This window comes from Scaptodrosophila lebanonensis, unplaced genomic scaffold (genome assembly GCF_003285725.1).
Source record: "Scaptodrosophila lebanonensis strain 11010-0011.00,11010-0021.00 unplaced genomic scaffold, SlebRS2 tig00000080-arrow-pilon, whole genome shotgun sequence".
Taxonomy (NCBI): domain Eukaryota; kingdom Metazoa; phylum Arthropoda; class Insecta; order Diptera; family Drosophilidae; genus Scaptodrosophila; species Scaptodrosophila lebanonensis.
The window spans coordinates 1,339,269-1,355,390 of record NW_022060561.1 but is presented as its reverse complement, the minus strand read 5'-3'; the positions used below and the strand labels follow the sequence as shown (position 1 = coordinate 1,355,390).

Here is a 16,122-nt window from a genome sequence, read left to right as displayed (position 1 = left end):
ATGTGGTTTTTATTTCCCACTTATTTAATATCAAGTGCTTCCAATAACATCGTTGACATAATATGGATTTATTGATAAAAATAAATAAATAAATGCAATTAAATCTGACAAAAACGTAGGCATAATAATAAAATTGAAATCTTAAGTTATATAGTTCTCTCTTTATTTGTTTATTTTCAAATTTTAAAACAACGCTAAGCCACTGTCCAAAGTTGCCAAAATGTCCATTGAAGCGAAGCACAAGCGCTTGATTCTATTGAAAGTGTCGCCTTTGTTGTTGTTGTTGTTATTCTTGTTCCATGTACTTGTCTGGACCCTCAAAAGAAAGAGGTTTTTGTTTAAAACAAGCTTTTCTGCCCAATTTTATATGCACACACACACACACATATGCATGCCATTTACTTACATATGTGTAAGTGAGTATCTATGTGTGTGTGTGTGTGTTAGTGCGTGTGTATTGGTGTGCGGCATGAAATTTGATGCTTGCGCGCTTCTTCTTCGTCATGCCGCCTTTCAACCGTTCCGTTCACAAATAAAACCGGTTCTAAAATGGTTTATTAGAAAATCTGTCGAAAAAAAATGTAAACAAAATTGTGAGTTTGCTTTTGTTGAGCGGTAGTTGTTGTTGCCGAAGATGTTGTTGCTGCCGTAGCGGTTCATTTTGCCGTTGAGCACGATTTTCTGTTGTTCCCCGCTTATCGCACAACTATAGTTACATCCACAAACTATATACATACAAGTACATACATATGTACAAATGTACATCCAAACACATCTAAGAAGTGTGCAATTTTCTTGCTGCTTTCTTATTGGCATTGTATTATCTCCCTAGACATGATTGATGAGGCTTATTGGGCATATTGGGCGGTCTACTGGGAAGATAGATCTCATGCCAAATCGAAGAATATTCGCATATATTTACACAAATGTTAGACAGACAGACTTAAAATATTCTGAATTGCAAAAATTTCTATTCCCATCTATTCTAAGAAAATTAATAATAAAAGTTGAAATTTATTAAAATAAACACTCTGACTCTATCTGAAGTCTCTGTTAAAAATAAACTTTTCTGTAAATATTACATTATTTATTTTAATCGCCCGATGGAGGAATAAAAAAAAGAAAATTGTTCAGTTGATACTAACAAGGTATGGCATATTCGGGCTGCTTCCATTCAGCTTTTAGATTCGAAATAAAGGGTTTTCAATTGGGTTTTAGGTTGTATCGTATATCTTAGAGAAATGTTAGCCATAGTTGGAACTAATATGCAAGCTTTTACTTTAATACTCAGTTATGGCCCAATTTATTATAAAAAGTATAAACGACAGTTTATCATGAGACGAACCACTGTAAAATTCGTTGTATAAAGAACGTCGCCTTATTACGTAGCCAGATTCCATGCAAATATTGAATACAATAAAAAGCTGCAAACAATAGACCACAAATTCAGGTATTTCGTGCTATAGCTGGCCTACATGAATATTAATTTTGTAGACAACAGTGACTACTAAAATCTCTTTGGAAAGCCTGTATTTATAGTATTATGTGCAAAAAAGCTGCCGTTCTTAAGCGGCTTAAAAATATACAAGTATTTATCTAGAAATTCAATGCCATAATAGTATATATTTATTTATCTCCATTACAAACAGATTCATTAACTTAAAACGCCCAATAACATTGGTTCATAAATATCAAAACAGAATGCCAATTTGTTTATATCGTGGACGTGCGATCGATAAGACGCCAAGACAACGCCCCCCTATTTAAACACACTCATGCACATAGAAAGAGAAACTGCCGACGGCGGCTTTTGGGCCAAAGACGAAAAAAAATTATATACATATATAAAAAACAAATTTACTCTCCTTATCTGCCGAAGTTCGGAGCGCGCGTTCATTGCCCATTAAAAGCGTTTGCAATTAGCTTCTTCAACTCAGTTTTTTTTAATGCTTCGGGCCGGCAACGCTTATCGGTAGTTGTTGGCATGCTTCTTTATTTATTTATTTATTTTTTAATTATACAATAATATTTACAACAGATATTAAACGAATAATTGCGGCATTTTTTGCATTTCTGAATCTTGTTTGTTATTATTGTTGTTGGTGTTCTCATGTTGAGCTGGCAGTCGGAAGTGGCAATTGTTGTTGTTGGTATTGTTGCTGTTGTTGTTGGTTTGCATTGCGTTATGCTTGAGAGCATGACACGCTCTGCCCCCCATAAGCCAAAGATTTAAATATCAACGACACATGTGCCACAACAGCAAAAACAGCAGCATCAGCGACAGTGCGCCGGCAGCGCAGCAAACACAGCATCGCACACTGGTGCCAAACAAAATTATTGCAACGAATTTTTCGCTTTCGAGTTAATGCTCGCCAAGAATTTCTTTTGGAAGAAGGGTGAAGATATACTTATATGTATTAGAATGTCTTAACTTAAAATGTATTAAATGCCCCATGTTATATGAAATAAATCGACATAGTCGTGTCTGTTTGTCCATCCGTCCGTAAGAGCACCGATTACCACCTTTGACAAATCCCACTTATGTATATTTTATAAAGAGGTTTCAATTTTCGAATGTTCTTTAATGCGTTTCTTGATATTGACTCCCTTTGGATATTTTTGTGAAATAGATTATAGCGCAAAATATATTGCTATATTTTTACGAGTATTCGATGTCAAAGTGAACAAAATAAACAAAAAATTATCTCTTATTTAATTAGCTTTTGCATTTTCTGCGAAAAGTCATTCGGTATGAATGACTTTAATAGGTTGTATTCCAATTCAGCAACACCCAAGGATGTTTGGAGTTAAGCTTTTCCACTGAATTTGTAGAATTCTGGGGGTTTTCAGGTTCTTCTAATTTCGGTATCAACATAAAAGGTGATAATTCAGTTCTACCATTTCAAAATTAAAAAAAAAACCACTTAACCTTAGCATTTCTAGGGCTTAGAAGCCAGGTTTTGCGACACTAGCTTCTAGAGAGTATTTGATATTTGCGCTCAGATGGAGAGTTCGGAATGCTGATCTTCTATATCTATTGCAGTTTCTTAAACGATATAAACACCGGATTTTAAGAGACTGGGCTCACAAAATCTTTCGCAACATATTTTCATTATAGATTAATATAATTAAATTGCTTAAACACACACATTCTAACCACTGTACATCACTTGAGCGGCAACCGCACGCCGGACAAGTTGCAGGCATGCGTGTCCGTCGCTGTCGTCTCCAACTCGCACTCTGTCGCTGGTTTTATTTTTAACAAAAAATTGCATAAAAATACTTTGGCACTCTGCAATTTTCGTAGCTGCACTTTGCTGAGCTATTTTTGTTGAAATTGCATAAAATTGTTGGGAATAAAAATAAAAAGAGGAGAAAACGTTTATGTGCGACTAAGAACAACAAATGCAAAAGCCAAGCATTGCGTTTTAAAATATTTCGCGATGATTTGCGGCACAGTTGCGCAAAACTTTTGTTAATTAACAATTAAGTGATTAATGTGACCAAATTCAGCTGCGATGATTCACAATGGACGGACATATAAGGAATTGCCTGCGCTTAGTTGCCCAAATATGTGGAGTGTGATGAATAGCTGCTAAGTAAAGAATGCATACGATTTCCGCTAACGCTCACTTATTTAAATATATTGACTGATTGATCAGCCCCTGATACAGTTATGTGAAAGCAAGACTAATTTGATTAAAGATCAGCTTCGATTGTGTGAGGCAAATGAACGCGTTAATCGACAAGCCGTCTTGTGAATGAAAGACACACGTAAAAAGTAGCACTTTTAAACTAATTTGTGCTACAAATAAATAAACATTTTCAAATTGAAGTTAAAACATATAAATATATGATTAGCCTGTTAATTTGATAGCTCAATAAAAACTGATCTTAATTAATTTGTACGAAAAATAGAATATCCACGATTATAAGCTCTACAATATCTGTGATAGTTTTGATTGGGCGTACGATTTGATGGCTCAAGAGCAACACTCTAAGCACCTACACATTTCTATACATTCCTCAAAAACAAGTGTTTATATACCCGCATTTCTAATGTAAAAAGCTGGCATGTAAGGAAATGGTTTTCATGTCACTGGAATTTATTTAATAAAGTTGAACAAGGCCTCTCGCTTATTTTTCATATATTCACTGATGGCCACTTCCACAGCATTTGTACTGGCTCTGGCCATTTTTACAAAGTAGTCCCCCAGATCGGTTAGGAATTTGGAAGTTATTTCCTGAAGATTACTGTCCAGAAGCAAATTCGCAAACTCGTCATTGCTGAGGTCAGTTTCCGACTTTTTGTTCAGAAGCAGCGGAGATTTATTGAACTATTTGGGAAAAGAAAAAGAAAGACTATAATTAGTATTTGAAAAAAAGTATTTATAAAACTGGAATTAGAATAATAGCCTATTCCTTTATAGAATCATTCACTGATTAAATTGTTTTTAAATTAAGAAATTGGTAAAGAAGTGGGATAAACAATCCCACTAATAAGAGTGAGTTATATATCTAATTTTTCCGGTTCTTAGAAGAAATTGAGGCGTAAATGTATGTTTCGATATTTAAATATTTTGTGGCTCAAAGTATCTACAAATTTGTGCTCCGAAATTTTGTAAATCGCTGTATTGGAGGCTGATTCTCAATTTATAATAAGAGTTTAAAAAAAGAATCAAAAAGCTAACGCACCTCCTGGAATATGTTCAGCCACATTTGATCCTTCTGGGCGATATCCTTGACAGCAATCGCCTCATTCAAACGCGCTATGTAGGCATCTATATCCCGAGCTCGTTTTGTCTGAGGCCCCAGCTTTGTTTTCACTCGACTGAAGTAATCGATTTGTGAGCGAAAGAGCGTATTCAGTAATCTTTCGGTCTCGGCACGTGCCTCCAGGGCCAGACGCTCACGTGCCTCATCTGTTGCGGTGGATGTCTTGGGGGTCGGTGCCGCAAGGCTTGCCAGGCACTTTATTTGGAAAGTTGAAATGCCTCAGACGCATAAATAAACATGCACATGCTTACCTGAATTAACAATAACAAAGCACACAAATAGTTGCGTTGCATTCTCACTTTTTTGCTTTCGTTTTTCAGGTTAATGTGGGCTTAAAAATAGTTTATACTTGCGTGTGCCCTCAACAGTTGCCAGTTTTGTACTAAACTTTGAAAATATTTAGAATAAGTTTGTTTCAGAACTGATCTGATGTTCCCTCTGAGCCAAGCTTATCAGTCCCTCCGAAGGTTTCAGCGAATTAATAAATCTTTTGAATAAAATGTATATTTTTATGCTGATAAGTATTTGCTCGCCTTACTACTGGCGAGACATTTTGGTGGTTGGGTGATAGTACATATATGGATAGGTATATACCCGCATACATTAGAGAATATATGTATGTGTATGTGAAATATTTCAAATGAAATTATTTAAAATATTTCAATTTATTTTTTGCATTTATTATTGCGTCGCACCTTGTAGCCTTAAAGCACATGTTATGCTGAGATTAGAGATGGCCATAATTAGAGATGGCCAAGCCAGAACTTGAAATTATTTTTTAGTGTAGTGGGGCAACCTATAAAGTTTTTGATAACAATTTTTGTAAATGATATTTTAAAATAATAAATTTATTAGATAATATATTTATATCAAAAGTATTTTTATTTTAGTACATACATGCATCTTCTTATTCGGTAGTTAAATGTTAAAAATAAGTTGAAGTATTTCTTTAACTGGGTTTGGATCGCTGTTTATATTTAAAAATAAAACATATTTCAAAAAATAATGTTTTTATTATAAGTATTTTTACTTCATTAAATACATACATCGATATTTTTCCATGAAGGTTGTCCATCACAGTCCTCAACTTATTCGCTCGTTAATTGTTAAATCTGTTAGTTAGAAAGTATTTCTTTAAAAGGGTTTGGAGTGTTCTCTATAGACCATTATCATACATTTTCATGTTACATTTATGCCTAACCTTAAGTATACAGTAAATTATAAGTGTTTTTCGTTTCGCCTTGGAGAAACCTTTCTAAGCTTTTAAATGGTATAATATCTTGCTCTTTATTGAAACGAAGCCACTCTGTCGCTTTTCCTCCACAAATTTGAACATTTAAATGATCATATGTAGGTATATATATGTTAAGTTGAAAGAAATGCGAAATAACATTTTCCTAAAAGTATACCTTACATTTTGCGTTACTTCACAATAACAATCCGTTTCAAAGTTGAATCCACCACAATTTGCAAACTCACCACGAATGTATGTATGTGGCTCTATAAGTATGCAACAAAATTTTGCATTGAACTGCATTTGAAGAATATAAATAAAGTACATAAATAAGTAACAAAAATTAAACGAATACCTTTAAATATACAATTTAAAAAAAAAAACAGGAAAAAGCAACAATATTTAATTGCTTCGCCAAAAGTTCTCTTATCTAAGTATTTCCATAACTAGAATGCTATAGTCAAGACACCAACCACTAATAACGCACAAAAACGTGCGGCAACAACACCATAAACCTCTTTAGTAAAAACAAAACGTAATTAAAGAATGAACGCTAATCTTAACGATTAGATAATCGGTTTTTACGGCTATTGTATTTGCATTATGGACTATCGTTGGTGGTGCTTATAAAACATGCAATAAATTTCAGCGCGATAAGCTGCTATATTTAAATATATATACCATTTTTTATTACAATCGAGTGAACTCAGGCGTTATTGCTGCTACCTCCACTTCCGCCGCCGTTGATTATGCCTAATATATCGGCCAGAGATTTGTCACCAATCAAATCGTTCATCACTGGGGTCGCAGTGGTATCAATCCATTCCGCCACAAAGTCGGTATTGTCATTGATGGTTAGGGTGATGAACTCCTCAACAACTTCGTTCAATTTGCGATTCAATATGCGATATTTGGACAGATTCTCAATATTGGAAACCACGTTACCAACCTTGATGAGAATCTTAATGTCCTTAATTTTGACATTACCGGAAATAACGCCCAGCGAATACTTGATTTGCCCGTCAATATTTAAATCCTCGAGAGCCAAAAACGCTCCACCATTGCGCTGCATGCGAGAACTGCTGCCTATATCGGCCTTGTAGTTGGTCGTCACATTTAGGCTGGCGAAGTTAAACTCGAAAGTCATGCGACTCAGCAGTGGACTGGTCTTCAGGCTAACAATCTCGAACTCGTTCAAGCCCTGAATCACAATGTTGTCGAATTCTCCATTGGCACTATCGAAATTGAGTTCCTTGTGATTGAGGACAAGTGGGGCCATTGGAGGTATGCCATATTGTGGCCAGCCCTCCTCCATTTGAATTTTCATGGCCTCCAGTGTGTCCACAATCATGCTGGAGATAGAACGGCTCTGTGCTGTAAGCAAACAAATCATTAAAGTCCATTTCCAACTTAGAGTTAAGATCTATAGTTTATTTACCTTCCAGAGCCTGTGCCACTTCTGCGCTCTGACAGCCGGCAAAGCCAATAATTAAAAGAGTTAGTCCCAGGAACTTCATTTTGGTAGCACACGTTGTTTCCACTAAAGACTCTAGGTTATACTAAACCTTTCCCTATGAAGACTAACGCTATTATATAGTTTCTGCCTTAATCGTAATCTACATATTTTCGATGATAAATACCAAAACTTTGCAAAGTATTGTATAATTGCTGTTGTATGTATATGCGATTAACAGTAGCCTTCTATAGTGGCTACTGATAAGTGGTGCTTAAGAATAACACTAGGCGAGTGGCTCTAAATGTCTGAACGCAACTGTAATATTGGTAAAGCTTTCGATCCAAATATAAGAGCATTTTCAGAGAAAAAGAAATGACCTTTATGGTTAAGTATATGATATTTATTTAACGCTTTTTAGTAATCGTTTTCTAGTCCAGCTCTGGGGGAATGCAGGCCTCCTTCTCGCCACCCTCGCCACCACTACCAACGGCATCCATAATATTCACATCCTCCAAAGCGCTGTTGACAACGGGCAGGGCAACCGACTCAATGGTCTCGGCAATCAAGTCCTCATTCTCATTGATGGCCGTCTCAACAGCCTCAGCCAAATAGGCGTTCATTTTCTCGTTGACGGCACCATCACCCAGCATGCCCTCAATTTCGGAATCCACTTCACCCAAGTGGGTGCGGACCTCCATTGACTTGAGGCGTAGCTTGCCGCTAAGCAGACCGAAGGAGTACTTCATTGTGCCCCAAATAACCATGTCTTTAAGGGCGAATTTGGCGTGGCCGGCACCGACCATGTTAATGGTGAAACCGTATTTCTTCATCAGCAACTCAATATCGTACTTGGTGTCCACATTGACATTCGAGAAGCTGAACTTGTAGGTCACTTTGCTGGTAATGGCATTTATCTTCATCTCATCGATGTCGAACTCATTCAGACCATTTAGACGGAAATGGTCAACGCTGCCCTTCAACTTCAAGGCGGGTGTGTCGATGTCCAAGTTCCAGTGATCTATTTTCAATGGGGCCAGTGGTGGGATTCCCATGCCGGGAAAACCACACGGCATTTGCTGCTGAATGCCCTCAATGGCCTCCACTACAGTGCTGGAGAGGGACAGCTCGCCTGTTATATGTTAAGAAAGGCTCTTTTACAATTCTAATTCACAGCGTTAAGGGGTTTCAAGATGCACTTACCGATGGGCTCGCCTACAGCGGCGGCATTTGCGGCGGCCACAAGTGCCAAGAGTGCCAAAGCGATTTTCATTTTAACAATTTTGATATTAGCTGACTGCTCGTAGTACCAACACTTTTTATACTACTCAATGGGTTGGCTAGTCCACGGCCTTTTATAGACGCGCCACTTCATGCAGGTGCTTCTAATGCTGATAAGACCAATCCATTGGCTATAGTTACTGACTGCCTGTCTTATCTGTAGTATTATTGCCATATTATTGAATGAAAATAATTTTTTAATTTGGAATATTTCTTGTCTTGATTGAAAGTTTTTGGCCACCACTTGAGGACAAACGACCCCCATCGAATAAGATTTGCGTTGCCAAAAAAACACCAGGTGTACAAAAGTGGCTAACGGCTGCTCTTTTTTTTTGTTTTTGGCCGAGACAGACAGGTGTGCTTCCTCGAGGGTATATATTTGATAGAACAAATCATGCCACTTCTGGTTGACAACAAATTTTCTTGTTATTTATGATGTGGTTGGCCCAGAGTACTTCAAAAAAAGTAGTGGCATGATTTATGAACTGATACTTATATTTTCTAATATATGAAGAAAATGTGATACAAAATTGAACTGCGTAGTCCTTTGTTCCAAAATATCATTGATTTACTGATGAATTTTGAAGAAATTCTACCAGTACTTAGGCCATATATTTAATGTTCTTTCAATTGAAACCTTTAACAATTCTTCTACAAAACCTCTTTGGTATTAAGCTTGTTTGTGTAATTTCTCAGCCATAATCTTAATCTGTATAATCTTCCACAACCCATTTCGAGGCCCTTGCTGAAAAAGAAAACAATCATCGATTCCTTCAACAGAAAATTAAAATAAACCTAATGTTCCTTCAATTGAAATCGCCAACAATTCTATGCCACTTCTGCAAAAACCTTATTGGTATTAAGTTAGCATGGTGTTTGATTTCTAAACCCTAAGCCTAATCACAATCAGTATAATTTTTTACAACCCATTTCGAGGCCCCTGCTGAAATAGAAAACAACTCCAGCATTTGGGTCTTTGTTTGACAATCGTCGATTCCTTCAATAGACAATGACAATAAAAATGTTGTTAAGCCCAAAAGGTGAAAAAAAACTAAATATAGATTGTTGAGACACCTGCAAAAACTTTGACGTAGGCCAACAATCCCAGCTGACCAACATAGGCAAATGCGTCGCACACCTTTAAATGTTTCGCAATGATAAGTCATATATTCTTGTATAAATCATGGCAGTAATCGCGATTATATGGTCAAGATTAGACCAATAAAAGTCAGTAAAGCAATAAACAGTGGCAGCCACTTAGGCTACATAAGTGTTTTGCACTTCTGATCTTCCTCCTTCATAAATATCGATGAGGCAATTACGTTGCTTCTGCTGCTTATCGCCTATTAACTTGGCTTTCTAATTACATACATTTGACCATAGGTTAAGACCATTGGTCAATGCATTGACATTGACAAACAATGCAGAGATTAAACTTCAAAAGGCACTTCAATGTGCCAGCTTAGAATTATATATAGTTCCCGTACTTGGATCTGACTATAAAAAGGGCTCACAACATTGGAACATTATACAGCTGTTGAAGGTTGGTTGAGCTGGAAAAATAAATAATAAAAATGAGGGCTATAGTTTGTGTATTTGTCGCGCTTTTGGCCTGCGCGGTGGCCTACGATGTGGAGCTTCTAAGCGAGGCTGAATGGAATCGTTTGGTGGAGCGAAATCGTAAGTTTCTGTTGAGAGAGTCAGAGAGAGTGAGAGAGAGTTGAAGAATTGTATGTTTTCCCGCAGCTGTGAAGCCGGATGCGCAGGGCTTGATTCTAAATTCGCAGGCTAAGAAGGCCATGAAGAATATGATGGCTCAAATGCCTTGCGGCTGGCCCGAATATGGCATACCGCCATTGGCGCCCTACACAAATGCTGAGTTTGAAATCAATTTGGCAAAATCTGTGGTCGAGTGAGTAGACACGAATCTAATCCGAGCCAGCATCCATATCTAAATCACTCCTTACTGCAGCTCTCTGCTGCAATTTCTGCGTTTCCGTCTGGATGGTTTGGACGAAATGGAGATCAAGAAGATGAAAGTCAGCTACACTTTCAGCAAAAAGGTGCAGTTCCATTTCAATTTCAAGGAGCTAAAGGCCACCTCTCATGTGCTGAACACCGACACCTTCGTCGATCTGATGCGCGAATTGGGTTTGAGCGTGCGCTATGAGGGCACTGGACCGCTGGCCTTCACCCTGGAGAATCTGTCCATTCAGGGACAGTTCAAGTATAAGATGCCATTCATTTTCGGTTCCATCAAAATCTATAAATTCGAATGTGTGGTGGCCTTGGGCGGCGTCAAGTCCAGCATTGGTGGCATCTTGGGTAATGGCAGCATCAATGAGATGATTAACGATATGATTGAGTATGAAGTGCCTGCCTTCATAAATGGACGCCAGAAGGAAATAAGCGAGAAGATTGAGTCTATTTTTGTACCCCTTGTCAATGAAAAGTTGAAGGGTCATAAGGTCTGGTACTTGTTCAGTTTGCTGGCCAATTCGTCCAGAACCTGTAAGCCCACCCCAGCGCCTTGGCTAGCTGTGGAGCATCATTAAAAGAAAGAGTGTCAATAATAAAAATAATCCTATTTTTCGCTTTAATTAGCCCCATTTTGGAAGTATATAGTCTGCTATCGGTGGTGTCCATCTTGAATATTTGATAGTAGAAACCACCGTCACAGGTGGGCATGCCTTCTCGTATTATCGTCGCTTTTTCTGTATTTGTTTGATAAGCCGTACATGTCCCAGCCTATAAAAGAGGCCGGCGGTCTGGCCATCATATTCAGTAGGAAAGTTGACTTACTAGAGTAAATCGACATGCGTTTTTTCATAGTTTTGGCCTGCGCCATTGCAGTTTGTGCCGCCGGCACTGTGCCCAGCTCAAAAATCGAGCAGCTTCTGGCTAAATATGCCGACAAGAATGGCGATATTGTCTTGTTTGACGAGCCCGCCGATAGTCCAGTTGAAGGTAAGCCCCCAGTACAAAATGCCTAGGAAGTCTTTTGCTTAACTCGCCTTCTCTTAATCGCGCGCACAGTTGCTCCCCAGTTCATCATTTCGTGGCAGCTACGTCGCGCCATTCGCAAGATGCAGAAGCAAATGCCCTGCGGCTGGCCCCAGTATGGTATTCCCCCACTAGCCCCTCTGCGTATTAACGAGGCTGATCTGAATTTGGAGCGCGGCATTGTGGAGACCATTAACCACGTCTTCCGTTTGAAGATTGCCGGCCTCGATGATTTCAAGATCAAGAAATTCAAGCTGAACATCTTCACCTCGAAGATTACCTTCGATTTCCTCTTCGCTAACATTGATACCACGGCCCAGAAGTATGATACTGATACTCTGATCGATGCCATGCGCCAGCTGGGATTATCGGTGGAGTACGAGGGCGCTGGATCACTACTCTTCGATCTGATTAACTTCCGTGTGGCCGGCACCTTGAAGTACAAACTGCCCGTGTTGTGGGGCTCAGCCAAGATCACCTCGTTGAAGACGACCATAACGGTGGAAGATGTCAAGTCCGATATTACTGGTTTCATGGGCAATGGCAAGATCAATGCGGCCATCAACCGTCAACTGGAGAATGCTGTGGTCCATGGCCTCAACGATAATCAGCAGGCTATCTCCGATAATATTGAGAACACGATTGTGCCACGTGTGAATAAGATGCTGAAGGGCAAGGACTTCTGGACCCTTGTTGATTTGATCACGTCGAGCAGCGATGGCGAGAATGAGGATGATCCAATTGTTGTCGATTGCGATCCTAGCGATCCCTGGGCTTAAGTTTTATGCTGCGGTTAAATAAAGTATTGTCCCAAATTTTTATTGGCTAGTACAATTATTGCGTGAACTAGGATCGGGGATTAGTTGTCTGCGATGAAAATTAGCTGACTAAATGTTTCTGAACTTGATGTACAATAGAATCTAGAACTAGCTCCCAGTAGTGACTAGCTGACTAGTATATTAAATGTTTCTCAGCTTTTTGTAGAGTAACTAGTACGAGCATAAGTTCGGTTGAAAAGAATTCTACATTTTGCATACTTTTAGGAGAGGGAGTAGTTTTTTGGTCAACCATGCTTATCATTGGCCAACACACACCTGTTCTACAAGTAATCCAATCTTATCGTCAGCACTTGAACCAATAATCGCTATAGTTATCTACCGAAATGCCACCAGTTTTCTGGTCTTAGCTGTCTGACTCAAATATAATGGCATTAGTTTCCGCTTAATTGGCAAAATGCGTACTACCATCCTAACAATAGCGCTTTGTGGCCTGCTCAGCTGCCCTTTGACCTCCGCCACTGCTTTCGATGACACATTGCGGGAGGTGACCGAGTTTCTGCGTTTGCAAATGAGATGCGGTTATCCGGATCGCGGTATACCTCCCCTGGCGCCTCTTGAGGTTCCCTATAAGGCTGTGGATAATCAAGCCGGTGGCTTTAAGTAAGGAATTGACGCACTCCATCATTCCATTCTTCACAACTATTGTTCTCTTAGTTTCAAGGGCAACTTTACCGACCTCAGCATTGCTGGACTGGATGGCTTCGAGTTCTCCAAATTGGAGTGGAATAATATTTTCCACACCATCAAGTTCGATGTTGTATTGCCGCACCTTAAGCTAAGCAGCTCCAATTACAAACTGAACATATTGGCACATCTATTGGGTCTTGATTTGTCCTTGTGGGGCGATGGCGTCTTTGACTTGGAACTCATTAATTTGCGAGCCTATGGCAGCTTTATTATACGACCCACATCGGCGACCAATGGTGTGTATGTGAAGAGCTGGAAAGTTGTGTGGGAGTTGGAGGAGGCGAGGTCGCAGACAACAGGCATTATGGGCAGTCGTGTCTACTCAAAGGTGGTTAATGATTTGATCAAGGAATTTCTGGAGCTCTTGATTAACGATAATCCCGATGAGATTTCTCAATTCATGGAGGATTTAATTGTGCCCCCATTGAATGAGGTGTTGGCAAATGTGGCCTGGTACGAGATTACGGCTGTTATTTTGGGTCTCGCCGAGGGTATTTTGCCTGTGGAGGCAATTTGTTAAATTTAAACTAATTCTAAATGTATACAAGTGCATTCATAAAATTTTGCTATAGAACAATAAATCCATCTTAAAAGATTAAAGTATTGAACTGATTTAATTGCAATAATTATTTATAATAATTATATGTGCATATGATCAACAGAAAAACCTTAACAAATGCAACTTAGTTTCATTTTAAGGCGAAATAATGCATCATAATATTGAATGTGTGGTCGATATCAGATTGCGAAATTTATTTTAAATTTTAAACAATATCGAACTCAATTTAAAAACGCAGCTGCTTGTTTGAAAAATTTGGTTAAAAACGGAATTTTATAAAATATTTATGATACGTAGTACAAATAAATTGAAATGTATAGATTGTGTTAAGAGTAAACCATCTGTACAAACGTCTGAGAAGAATAATGGTTTATTAGTGTTGGTGTAGTGTTTGGGGACTGACAGATCAGTGATGAGCTATATCAAAAAGATAAGGCCATGTGAGGCCACGACTAACGTAAAGAAAAGAAGAACCACGACTGAGTTTCAGTTAAGAAGACATACGTTTATCCAGGGGGGTTGCGAAGGACTGACTAATGTCGCAATCTTGTTACATTGAGAATGGAACAATAGCTTTGAATTAACGGCTAGAAGCAGGTAAATTGCACATTTAAACAATTAGTTTAGAATTAATGGCTAGAAGCAAATAAATTGCACATTTAAGCAATTAGTTTATTAGAAAGCTCTCAAAAATTCTACCATGCTGTTCAAGTGAGGTTGAACCAATTTTTATTAAATTTTCATTAGCAGTAGAAATTCCTTATACAACCTAATGGCAGCCGAATCCGATTTTAAATATAGATATATGATTTTTCAGATGGTGGTGAAGTCTACAAATTAGTATTTTTAATGATGTAATCATACTTCTTCGTTTTTTATTGCTATTTCTTCATCTCCATTTCTTTTTCTGACCACTCTCTGCTGTGAATCACGGCAAATAAAATTCCCCTACCGAGTCGACTTCATTATTAGATATTTTTGTTAATTTATATAGACTTGTTTATTCTTTAGTTTTATTTAGTTTATGGTTTCTATTGAATTGATTTTTTTTTTGTTTACTTCGACAGCTTTGTTTGTCGATGAAAAAATAAATAAATAAGTAAAATAAACTTCTAAATTGAGGCTTTCAAAAAAATATGTAAAGTTATAGATAATTGATGAGCGCTCCGTTGGTAATATCTGCAATGCTACAGGAATTCACACATATTTCTGAAAGCATCTACAATTTCTAAAGTTTTATAAAGTGCAATAGAAAGTTGTATCAGCAATGCTTTAATATTTCTCTACATTTTTCCTTCTTACAGGTAAGCTCTGAAACATTTCAATCAACTCTAAAGCCGCTCTTTAAAGGTATGTCATTGCTTTCGATTTATTTTGCGTGTATGGGGTTTCCGTGCTCTAATCGTTTTTACCATAAATTATGGTCGTATTATATAAGCGCATAGAGAGAAAAAGCAGAAAAAATATTTAGGAGAAGAAAATCCTTAATCGGATTGCCGCGCAGCGCCAGCAGGACATCTCAATTCTCTGGCTCGCTCGTTCCTAACTGGCTTTGTGTCCTGGCAGAGTTCAAGCGTCGCACGAGCCCTCGCACAGCATGCATTCAACGGGTGGTCCTTTGCCTTTGCCGGGCCAACACTTTGCAGCCGCAGTCGAAGCCGAAGCCTTAGTTCAAATCAATCTGTGCGAGACCTGTGCGAGTGGTTTTGCTTTTCGAATAGTTGTTTGTGTGTGTGTGTGTGTTTAGAACTCTAACACCCGTTAAAAACTCGCCAGCCTTTGTTTTGGAGCAAGCAGATGTTTTTTGTTAAGCTGCAGCTACATTTTTTTTTCTTTTTTGTCATCTTCAACTTGGAGTTTGCCGATTAATGTCATCATTTGTTGTTAATTAGTGCAAATAAGTATAAAGTGAACACTTTCTAACTGAAGAAGACAAACAAAAATATATATACAAAAAGAGAATATCTGATCCTTTCACAAATACTTCGTTCCTGTCGGCTCTCTCCATTCATGGCATTGAGGAATTGGTTTTGGCTCATTTCATTTGCAATTTATGTGGCATCTTCTGCACACCTTGCAGGACTCTGACTTAAAATTGTCATAACGCAAATAATGAAATAGCCGCAGCAACAGCCGCATTTCGTGTGTCCTTTTATGTATGAGTACGTGCTCAGTACATCTGAGCTATCCTGCGGTGTGGCATTGTTTAACTCGAAGTTTTATGACCTACCGGACAGCCTGGCCATTGTTTGCGTTGCCTGGCAGTGCATTCAAAAATTCTCTTTTAAGT

At 38.2% G+C, this 16,122-nt stretch overlaps 7 protein-coding genes across 7 annotated transcripts in view; 4 read left to right on the top strand and 3 right to left on the bottom strand.

Moving 5' to 3' along the window:
• Positions 1-16,122, top strand: part of LOC115626177 (centaurin-gamma-1A) — an 84,325-nt gene that overhangs the window by 1,461 nt on the left and 66,742 nt on the right. The gene's annotated exons all lie outside the window — the stretch shown is intronic.
• On the bottom strand, positions 4,078-5,151 carry LOC115626182. The gene is made up of 3 exons (XM_030521459.1): positions 5,028-5,151; positions 4,696-4,971; positions 4,078-4,337 (listed from the first exon to the last, which is right to left on the bottom strand). The coding sequence occupies exons 1-3, from the start codon at positions 5,067-5,069 to the stop codon at positions 4,107-4,109; spliced, it is 549 nt and encodes a 182-aa protein (XP_030377319.1). The 5' UTR covers positions 5,070-5,151; the 3' UTR covers positions 4,078-4,106.
• LOC115626181 lies at positions 6,602-7,583 on the bottom strand. Its single transcript, XM_030521458.1, has 2 exons — positions 7,449-7,583; positions 6,602-7,384 (listed from the first exon to the last, which is right to left on the bottom strand). The coding sequence occupies exons 1-2, from the start codon at positions 7,525-7,527 to the stop codon at positions 6,717-6,719; spliced, it is 747 nt and encodes a 248-aa protein (XP_030377318.1). The 5' UTR covers positions 7,528-7,583; the 3' UTR covers positions 6,602-6,716.
• LOC115626180 lies at positions 7,845-8,781 on the bottom strand. Its single transcript, XM_030521457.1, has 2 exons — positions 8,667-8,781; positions 7,845-8,595 (listed from the first exon to the last, which is right to left on the bottom strand). Exons 1-2 carry the CDS (start codon positions 8,734-8,736, stop codon positions 7,895-7,897), a joined length of 771 nt encoding a protein of 256 aa, XP_030377317.1. The 5' UTR covers positions 8,737-8,781; the 3' UTR covers positions 7,845-7,894.
• LOC115626179 lies at positions 10,269-11,344 on the top strand. Its single transcript, XM_030521456.1, has 3 exons — positions 10,269-10,424; positions 10,491-10,656; positions 10,717-11,344. The coding sequence occupies exons 1-3, from the start codon at positions 10,319-10,321 to the stop codon at positions 11,297-11,299; spliced, it is 855 nt and encodes a 284-aa protein (XP_030377316.1). The 5' UTR covers positions 10,269-10,318; the 3' UTR covers positions 11,300-11,344.
• LOC115626178 lies at positions 11,547-12,568 on the top strand. Its single transcript, XM_030521455.1, has 2 exons — positions 11,547-11,711; positions 11,781-12,568. The coding sequence occupies exons 1-2, from the start codon at positions 11,561-11,563 to the stop codon at positions 12,524-12,526; spliced, it is 897 nt and encodes a 298-aa protein (XP_030377315.1). The 5' UTR covers positions 11,547-11,560; the 3' UTR covers positions 12,527-12,568.
• On the top strand, positions 12,981-13,873 carry LOC115626009. The gene is made up of 2 exons (XM_030521257.1): positions 12,981-13,186; positions 13,241-13,873. Exons 1-2 carry the CDS (start codon positions 12,981-12,983, stop codon positions 13,791-13,793), a joined length of 759 nt encoding a protein of 252 aa, XP_030377117.1. The 3' UTR covers positions 13,794-13,873.

What these genes read in the sequence shown, in the direction of transcription:
- LOC115626178 (XM_030521455.1), top strand. Translation starts at nt 11,561, where the DNA reads ATGCGTTTTTTCATAGTTTTGGCCTGCGCCATTGCAGTTTGTGCCGCC. An exon ending in CGCCGATAGTCCAGTTGAAG is followed by an intron (nt 11,712 to 11,780) that starts GTAAGCCCCCAG and finishes TCGCGCGCACAG; the next exon opens with TTGCTCCCCAGTTCATCATT.
- LOC115626182 (XM_030521459.1), bottom strand. Translation starts at nt 5,069, where the DNA reads ATGCAACGCAACTATTTGTGTGCTTTGTTATTGTTAATTCAG. An exon ending in CTTTGTTATTGTTAATTCAG is followed by an intron (nt 4,972 to 5,027) that starts GTAAGCATGTGC and finishes TTCCAAATAAAG; the next exon opens with TGCCTGGCAAGCCTTGCGGC. An exon ending in GGCTGAACATATTCCAGGAG is followed by an intron (nt 4,338 to 4,695) that starts GTGCGTTAGCTT and finishes TTTCCCAAATAG; the next exon opens with TTCAATAAATCTCCGCTGCT.
- LOC115626179 (XM_030521456.1), top strand. Translation starts at nt 10,319, where the DNA reads ATGAGGGCTATAGTTTGTGTATTTGTCGCGCTTTTGGCCTGCGCGGTG. An exon ending in TCGTTTGGTGGAGCGAAATC is followed by an intron (nt 10,425 to 10,490) that starts GTAAGTTTCTGT and finishes GTTTTCCCGCAG; the next exon opens with CTGTGAAGCCGGATGCGCAG. An exon ending in TTGGCAAAATCTGTGGTCGA is followed by an intron (nt 10,657 to 10,716) that starts GTGAGTAGACAC and finishes TCCTTACTGCAG; the next exon opens with CTCTCTGCTGCAATTTCTGC.
- LOC115626181 (XM_030521458.1), bottom strand. Translation starts at nt 7,527, where the DNA reads ATGAAGTTCCTGGGACTAACTCTTTTAATTATTGGCTTTGCCGGCTGT. An exon ending in AGTGGCACAGGCTCTGGAAG is followed by an intron (nt 7,385 to 7,448) that starts GTAAATAAACTA and finishes GTTTGCTTACAG; the next exon opens with CACAGAGCCGTTCTATCTCC.
- LOC115626009 (XM_030521257.1), top strand. Translation starts at nt 12,981, where the DNA reads ATGCGTACTACCATCCTAACAATAGCGCTTTGTGGCCTGCTCAGCTGC. An exon ending in AATCAAGCCGGTGGCTTTAA is followed by an intron (nt 13,187 to 13,240) that starts GTAAGGAATTGA and finishes TTGTTCTCTTAG; the next exon opens with TTTCAAGGGCAACTTTACCG.
- LOC115626180 (XM_030521457.1), bottom strand. Translation starts at nt 8,736, where the DNA reads ATGAAAATCGCTTTGGCACTCTTGGCACTTGTGGCCGCCGCAAATGCC. An exon ending in CGCTGTAGGCGAGCCCATCG is followed by an intron (nt 8,596 to 8,666) that starts GTAAGTGCATCT and finishes AACATATAACAG; the next exon opens with GCGAGCTGTCCCTCTCCAGC.